This window comes from Nannospalax galili, unplaced genomic scaffold, assembly GCF_000622305.1.
Source record: "Nannospalax galili isolate Female #2095 unplaced genomic scaffold, S.galili_v1.0 scaffold667, whole genome shotgun sequence".
NCBI lineage: Eukaryota > Metazoa > Chordata > Mammalia > Rodentia > Spalacidae > Nannospalax > Nannospalax galili.
Genome location: NW_008358387.1, coordinates 1,113,093 through 1,121,180, shown reverse-complemented (window position 1 = coordinate 1,121,180; position 8,088 = coordinate 1,113,093). Strand labels below are relative to the sequence as shown.

Genomic DNA, 8,088 nt, shown 5'->3' with positions numbered 1-8,088 from the left:
CCCAAACCCAAAATCAACCAACCAAACAACCCCCAACAGCCAAGCATACATCTCTTTTTATTTTTTTATTTTTGGCCTTTTCGTTGGATTTTCCCTCTTTTTTTTCGCTCTCTTTTTTCCCTCGTGTTATTGCTCAGTTTTGAGCGAAGGTTTACATTTTTAAAAATTTTGCTTTTCAGCCCTCCTTGATGTTCTAGCGCGACTTCATCGACTAAAAAAAAAAAACTGTGGTTGGCGTTTTTTTTTTTTTTTTTTCCTTTTTTTTTTTTTTTTTTTTTTTAATATTTTCAAGGGGGAGGAGATTTTCCGCAAGAAAAGGTTGTTTTCATGTTTGGGATCCAGGAAAGCATCCAGCGGAGTGGAAGCAGTATGAAGGAAGAGCCGCTGGGCAGCGGTATGAACGCGGTGCGGACGTGGATGCAAGGCGCCGGGGTGCTGGACGCCAATACAGCGGCGCAGAGGTGGGTACCGCGCGGGGACCGAGGCCGAGGAAGGCAGAGGCCAGCGAGAGAGCCGGGAGGCGGCAGCGGACGCCGCTGCCCCGGGGCCGGGCCGCGCTAGTGCGCCTGCCGCTGCGCTCCGCTCGCAGCCGGGACTCCACGCTGCCGGGCTGCGCTGCCCGGGTCAGCAGTGGCCGGAGAACTGCGAGCTGTCTGCGCGGAGCCGGAGCTTCCCTCGCACTTTCCCCAGCCTCTTCTGGGACTGTTTTCATTTTGTTTAAACCTACTAGAGGCGTCTCCCCCGCTTGAGGTTGGATAGCTGCGCTTTTACGATCGCTCTTTTCTTTCCTGGATGGCTACGTTTCTTAGTTTTTCTTCCCTTCCCTCCGCTTCCTTTCCTTCTCTCTCTTTTCGTTTCTTTCTTCTCCTTTTTCTTCCTTCCTACTTTATTTCCTTTCTCTCTCTTCCTCTATCTTTCCTCCCTCAGTTCACACTCCTTTCTTTCCTTCCCTTTTCTCTCTTCTTACCCCCGCGCTTCCCTTCTTTCCTCCGTTCTAAGCTTCCCACTTCTCTTTCCTCTGTCTCTCCTGTTTTCTCTCCCAATTTCTCCCTTGAGTCTTCTCTTATTTCTCCTTTCCTTCCTACTTTATTTCCTTTCTCTCTCTTCCTCTATCTTTCCTCCCTCAGTTCACACTCCTTTCTTTCCTTCCCTTTTCTCTCTTCTTACCCCCGCGCTTCCCTTCTTTCCTCCGTTCTAAGCTTCCCACTTCTCTTTCCTCTGTCTCTCCTGTTTTCTCTCCCAATTTCTCCCTTGAGTCTTCTCTTATTTCTCCTATCTGATGCTCTCTCTCTCTCTCTCTCTCTCTCTCTCTCTCTCTCTCTCTCGTTTTTCTCTGCCTGTCCTAACTTCAATTCTCACCTCGATAGCCTGCCCCACTCCCTGTCACCGTGGCCTCCTCAAGCCCCTCTCCCTCCCCGGCTCCGACCTCTTCAGATGCTACATCTTGTGGCCTGGAGGCCATGCGGGTAGAGGCTGACCTGAGGAACTTCCCGGGGCACACATAGTGCCCTTTCTAGGGGCTCTGGGTCCCAAGTGAGAAATGGTACCGATTTCATTCCGGGCTACCAGGCGGGCTTAGGTGAATGGGAAACTTGGTGGCCCCAGGTCCTATTAGACTTAGAGGGTGCAGAAGGAGAAGGGAGACGAATTACATCACCCCTAGCTCCAGGGAGCTGGAGACAACTGTCCCCAGCGCTGTTCCCATCCCCGCTGAGCAGAAGGTTGGGAGTGGTTGGTAGTGAGAGTGAACTGGGTAACTAAGGCGGGAAGCGAAAGTGTGTGTGTGTGTGTGTGTGTGTGTGTGTGTGTGTGTGTGTGTGTTTCTGCCTGCGAGTGTCGGGCAGGGTGGACTGTCTCTGCCCGGGCCCCAGCGCCCCAGTCTCCAGTCCCTCAAGGTCCCGCCCAGCCAGCAGCCCTGGCCCTTTGGGTTTTTGAAATGTGTGAGGGTGATTTCTCAGAAGGGCAAAACTTTGTCAAGACAGGCCCTTTTTTTTCCGGGGCAGGGGGGAAGCACCCCGGTTAATTTCCCCATAGCGATCAACCCCCAACAGCCTCCAAACTGGGACCCTTCTCCTGTTTGGGTGGAAATTTGGCTTGCTGAGATTCGGCACCGGCAGCTGGCCGAGGCTGGAAAGGTTTGCTGGAGGTGGCTGCCGTAGCAGCCTGCCGGCATCGCTTTCCACCTGTCCACGTACTTGCGACGGGAGATTCCTGTTTCCCTGCCCCATCCTTCCCAGTTGGAAATACTGCGCTTTTTCCTTCTAACCTCGGTTCACCTCATCCACCATCACTTTACTTCCTCCCCACTTAGCGCGCTTCAAGTCGGAGTAAATGTTTGTAGTATTTCATCTCTAGACACAAACCCAAACAAAACTTTCACACCTCTGGAGAGTTCAGAGGACTCGCTCAGTCTTTGGAAGGGGTGGACAGACACATGCGGGGCATGTGTGCTGTCAGCTGCACCGGGGGCTCCTGATGGGTCATGGAGGGCGCCCAGTGGATGTTTTGGGAACAGAAGAGGTGGGTGTTGGGGGGTTCCATCGCGTGTCCTGGGTGACAATGGGGGTGTGGGACAGGGTCTGACTTAGCCATCTAACTTTGCGTCTTTGGCCGCAGCGGGGTGGGTCTGGCCCGGGCTCACTTTGAGAAGCAGCCGCCTTCTAATCTGCGGAAATCCAACTTCTTCCACTTCGTCCTGGCCCTCTACGACAGACAGGGTCAGCCGGTGGAGATCGAGAGGACAGCCTTTGTGGGGTTCGTGGAGAAGGAAAAAGTAAGTGGGCGCAGCGCCGTTTCCCGTAGTCCCGGGCTCAGGGAGCAGGCCCAGGCGCCTTTCAGGGAAGGCGCGCTCCTCAGTGAATGCGAAGCATTCCTAACACTCTCGTGAGGGGGTCCCCCACTGAAGCCACTTCCCGTTCTGGAAGAATGCGGGCTCATGGGCCACAGAGTCTTGTCCCAAAAGTTAGGATGGAGCCCCCAGAGCGGGAGAGAGGTGAATCAACTTCACAGTCTAGCCTTAGGCGCTTGGGATGAACCCACCCTGGTCTTCCAGTCCCCGCATCGCATCGCCTGCCTCAGAAGGCCCAGGCTGCAGTCCCCAGACCCTGGGAAGAGGATCACACGTGTGCATCTCACGGAATTTTCTGGAAGGGGAGCGAAAGCAGTTTGGGATGAGGGTGGAGAAGGGATTAACATTTTGCCACAATTTCTGTTGCTATCGGGGCTGGCCGGCTTCACAGGCTGGGGGTCCCACTTGGGAAAAGTTGTCTCGAAGTTGGCCCACTCGCTCACAGCGACCTCTCTCCTACGTCTCTCGTGTCTTTGCGTCCTGCTGCAAACCAGGAAGCCAACAGCGAAAAGACCAATAATGGGATCCACTACCGGCTCCAGCTCCTCTACAGCAACGGTGAGGCTTCCGTCGGGCGGCACCCTAGGGCTCCAGGTCAGGGCAGGGGGCTCACGGAGCTCCAGGTGGACCAAAGCCCCCCAGCGAAGCTCAGTCGTCAGCCACCCTCCAGGTGAACAGGCCTCTCCTAAATTTCATTCTAGGAAGTTTCACCTGAGCAGGCCGAGCGTGGCTTGATTAGCCCAGGGCAAAATCCAGGCCAGGTGTGATGCCTCACTTCTGGCTGGACCACTTGGCTTCTACCCCATTCTGAGGCCTGTTCCTTCTGCTCAGCCAGGACTCCAGTCCAAAGCTCCTCGGGTTCTGGGGGGCTAGGAGTGGTGGTGGTCTTGATGGATCCAGGCGCCTTTAGAGGGACTCTTGCCTGGGTAAGGAGAGCAGCTAGCTCGGGGATCCCCGCTCATTTCTACCTGTAGTGTTTGGAGTTTGACTTGGAGGGAGCTTGGGCCCACTGATCCTCTCTGGGTACCGGGGGAGGGGACATCCAGGCTCTGCCTGGCCTGGACAGCAGGAGTTCCACTTGGCCTTGGACCCTTTTGTGTGTGTAATTGTTTTTGGTTGTTATTTGTATTGTGGAATTCTTTTCCTCCAGGGTTTACCCCCTCTCACTTAATTCTCCTTCCTTCCCCTGCTCCCCAGGGATAAGGACAGAACAGGATTTCTACGTGCGTCTCATTGACTCCATGACAAAACAAGTAAGTTTCTTAATTCTACACTGTGGGGATGACTCTCGGGTCACAAAATTCAGGGCAATTCAAAACCTCATTGTTTCATCTCGAGAGGTCTGGGACATCTCAAAGACCAGTGGACCTGGCTCACCGGTGACTGTGCAGGTTTCCGGCACTCACGGACTGTGCCTCTGTGTGGGGAGCAGCGCTCGAGGCTCCTTCCCACCCAGGGAAACCCAGGCCTGGTGATTAAGATCGCGGGGTGCTGAGCTAGGGAACCAGAGCTGAACTTCCTCTGACTTGGCCAAGGAGCCCCAGAGATCCTGGGGGCAATGTGGACCGAACTTCTGAAACACAAGCTAGCCTGGGCCTCCCCAAGGCCCAGAGCTGAGGAGCTGGGAGTAGGAGGCGAAGTTGGCTTCCATGAGTGGGGGGCAGGGTGGAGAGTGCAAATGAACTCTCGACAACTCTTTTTTAAAGGAGGTGGTAGAGGAGAGAGGTGTTGGAAGAGGGAGCCGACAATTGTTAGAGGATATTTTGCAAAAACCCTCTTGCTTTTACTTCCAAGTTTGGCAGGGAGCCAGGCAGCGTGAGCAAGCTTGCGGTCTTAAAGGTACATGGACTGCATTTTCTTAAGCTCGCCAACACGCGGTGTCAGGCAGTATACATTAAGGCTGAGTTATGTTTTGAAAGATACAATTATGAACCGAGTTAGAGGCAAGGTCTGACATTTTAATGAGGCGCAGGAGCTTATTATTATTTTTTTCAATATCCCTTCTTAATTTTAAGAAAAAAAAATAGCTTCAGGATGAAGTAGCTGGTTAGGTAGTTGGATGACTTAGTGGCAAAAAAGAAGAGCCTTATTGAGTGAAGTGAGAGCATCAGAACAAAAGAGAAAAGTTATCCATTGGACGCCAACCAACAATTTAGTAAGAGGGTTAAAATGTATTTACATGACTGTTAATTTAAAATATTCCCTTTAAAATAAGGGGAGGGCAATGTTCCTTCATAAATATTGGTTTAGAAAGTTTGGAATTAGGGTGTGCATACATATTTAAAAATTGCTTTAGACCAGTCATGAGTATTATGTTATGCAAAATTGATATTACTAAACTGTTAGGAGTTTGGAAATCTCAGCTAGAAGCATTTAATAACAGCTAATATTGGCTAACCTGCTCATGTTTTATTGACTCAAGTAGAGAACAGGAGGATCTAGAATATGTATTTAAAAGTAACAAATATCTAGTGAAATTCTTGTTATTTCCCTAAGATATTTGCCCTTCTTAAAGATTCATTTCTTAGTTGACAGCTCAGAGTAAATGCCCATTTATTCTTTTAATCAGTCTTAGTTTTTGAAGGAATTTGTTTTTTACATAGGATAATTATCTTTCATTTAGACACTGAATTTTTTTAAGCTTTTTTTTTTTTTCTGAGCGGAAACACACAAAAAGCTTGATTTCAGCAACTTTTGTTTTCTTTTAGGATATCAAACCAAAGAAATGTATTAAATGGAATTTTGGTTTCAAAAATTGTTTTCGACACCATCGATACCTTTCCCTGACATTCTTCTCAGAGAGGGGTGTAAAAGGGGAGCAAAGGGGAAAGAACTCCAATACACACTTCATATGTGTTTACTAGGGTTTATTTTTAAGAAGATAAAAGGCACACACAAATCAATGGATAAGGCCCATGTATTCATGTCACATTGACCACTTAAACTGTAGGCAGCACTATAAAATGCACAATTTTAAGGAGCACAAAGTGATTGTTTCTATCTGATTTAAATCTACTTAAAACTGTTTTCACTTTCCCTAAATAAAAAGTGGCAGAAAGAATTGATTTTCTCAACATAGTCTCTCATAGGGTGGGAGAATAATTTTTTTTTATTTTTATGAAGCAATGCATCAAATATTTTACTGACAAGGCCATAGAACTTAAAAAGAGACACTACAGCTGAAGGTATTCTTTGACCACTTGATATTATAAATTCTATTGGGGAGGGGGAGAGAGAAAGAGGACTATTTTTAAAAATAATAGATATAAGAAAATCATTTGCTATAGTTTACTAAAAGTTTAAATTATAAATATATGCAATTATAAATTCTAGTCAGTAGTGACGGGGGGGAGCTTAGTAATTATCTAAGTTGGTGTAAAAAGTATCAAGACAAAAGGATATGCTAAGACATACCTATTTGCTTTCATAATAATTATTTGAGTAGTCCCCTTTTCTGTGGCTCTCACTTTGAAAGGCAAGCCCTGCTCATTACCCAGTCACTTGTTCTTTGATTACACGCTATAAGAGTTTGGGAAGTAGGTTACCTCCTCGTGTACTCAGTTAATACAACAGTCTCCAAAAAAGCAGACAGAAACACAAAGAAGCCTGACTTTCCCTACCTGAAGCATCATAATTCACATTTAGCCTTCATGAGTCTAACAGTGGGATCCTCGTACTGTTTGAAATTATTCTGTGATAATTAAAGGCCTAGTCTGATTTTAAATTTCTTAAAACTTTGATTTTAAGTGGTTTCTTCCATCAGAAGCGTGGCTGACAGAAGCAGACTGATTAAGTGGTAACACTGCCCCCTGTGAAATGCTTTCTGAGAGATTCCAGATTTTGATATTTAGAATAGAATGCTGTTGGTCACGTGATGAGCTCTAATAACATTCCCCGCAGTTGGTGGAGGGAATACCTGGCCGCCATGAACTCTCCTGTGGGCTGCTCGTTGTTTCTAACATTTTTCATATCAGAGACATGACTTTGTGTGTATGATGTCACATCCTTGACTCACAAGTTTGGGTTAACATTAAAAAGGAGTCTCCCGTAAGCAACATGCAAAGCTAGCTGTGTCTTCTGCAATTTCAGAGATTGTTCCTCATTTGGGGTGTAGTTAGTTACACTGAAATCAAACAGAAATGTACTCAATCAACCAAGATGTATTGGTATGACACAGTATTTCACACCTTCCCAAAGTGTCTCATTAGACTATTTTGGACTCTACTAGGATAGGTGGAACTCCATTTGGAGAGAATGTGTAAGGATCTGGGGGTCCCTTTTCTTCTTGCCTCCTTTGTAGAACATGTAGGGTATAATAAACTTAAAACTGTTCATCAACTAGAAAATAGAAGTCTTACTTTTGGGAAGGGTTGTTCAAAACCAAGTTTAGCTGCCTAAAAATAGATTGTTTTTGTGTCATTGCTGTTTTTGGTATTCTATTAGTGAGCATGCAAAAGCCCTTTGGATCCAGAAGTTTATGACTGCTGCCTCCAGAGAGGGTCAACTGTAGAGGCTTCTGTACATCCACTGGGGGAGGTCACCTCAGATTTGTATGTGCTCTTTCAAACATGATTGCATACTATCGTTGCTTCAGTGAGGTGTTTATCTTTAAACAGTTAAAGAAACAAAACAAGCTCATTTCTCCTCTCATCTCACTGGAAGAAAATCATAATTTCTCTGGGGGTATTCAAAGACAGGATACCACATTTCATAAAGTTATCGAGAATAAAATGTTCCCTGCCTTCAAAACAAAAGCTTTTGTTGTTGTTTGCTTTATGAAAAAGGCAGACAGAAATCACCCAGATCTTTGCGTATATAGGTTTAAAGTTGGGATATGTGGAGAGGGGACCTTAGAAAGGTGCTGCTACAACCGGGGTCCATGTACAAGTTAAAAAATGCTACCAGGCTTGTTCTCGTAGACAGATTTCTTCATATATTTGTTTTGATGTTCCCAGAACTTTAAGCTGTTGATGCAAGTGTATTGTTTTTTCCTATTGATTGTTTCATTATATTCCACTAGGGCTACATAGATTTGATTAACAACCTTTTCAGTTTATAGGAGGGAGGGAGGTGGAAAGGGGAGGAAAGACTGAGGTGGGAAAGGGGATGGGGAGATGGGGTGGGAAACCATTCTAGTGTTTCGTGAGGGATGACTTGGCCAGGGCAGTGGCTGAGGGATGGTAACAAGTGATCAGACTCCACATGTATTTTGAAGGTGGAGTGAAAGCATCTTCTGAGGG

The 8,088-nt window shown here is 47.0% G+C and overlaps 1 protein-coding gene across 6 annotated transcripts in view; it reads left to right on the top strand.

Annotated features, from left to right (window-relative positions):
* Positions 1-8,088, top strand: part of Ebf1 (EBF transcription factor 1) — a 408,859-nt gene that overhangs the window by 4,195 nt on the left and 396,576 nt on the right. For 3 of the 6 annotated variants that reach the window (XM_008821654.3, XM_029557945.1, XM_008821652.3), the window contains exons 1-4: positions 282-461; positions 2,617-2,773; positions 3,343-3,406; positions 4,046-4,101. In XM_008821654.3, the coding sequence (XP_008819876.1) occupies positions 328-461; positions 2,617-2,773; positions 3,343-3,406; positions 4,046-4,101 (411 nt within the window). In that variant the 5' untranslated portion in view covers positions 282-327. Of the gene's footprint in view, positions 1-281; positions 462-2,616; positions 2,774-3,342; positions 3,519-4,045; positions 4,102-8,088 lie in introns of those variants that run through there. The other 3 variants (XM_029557946.1, XM_008821653.3, XM_017795229.2) reach the window with 3 other exon arrangements.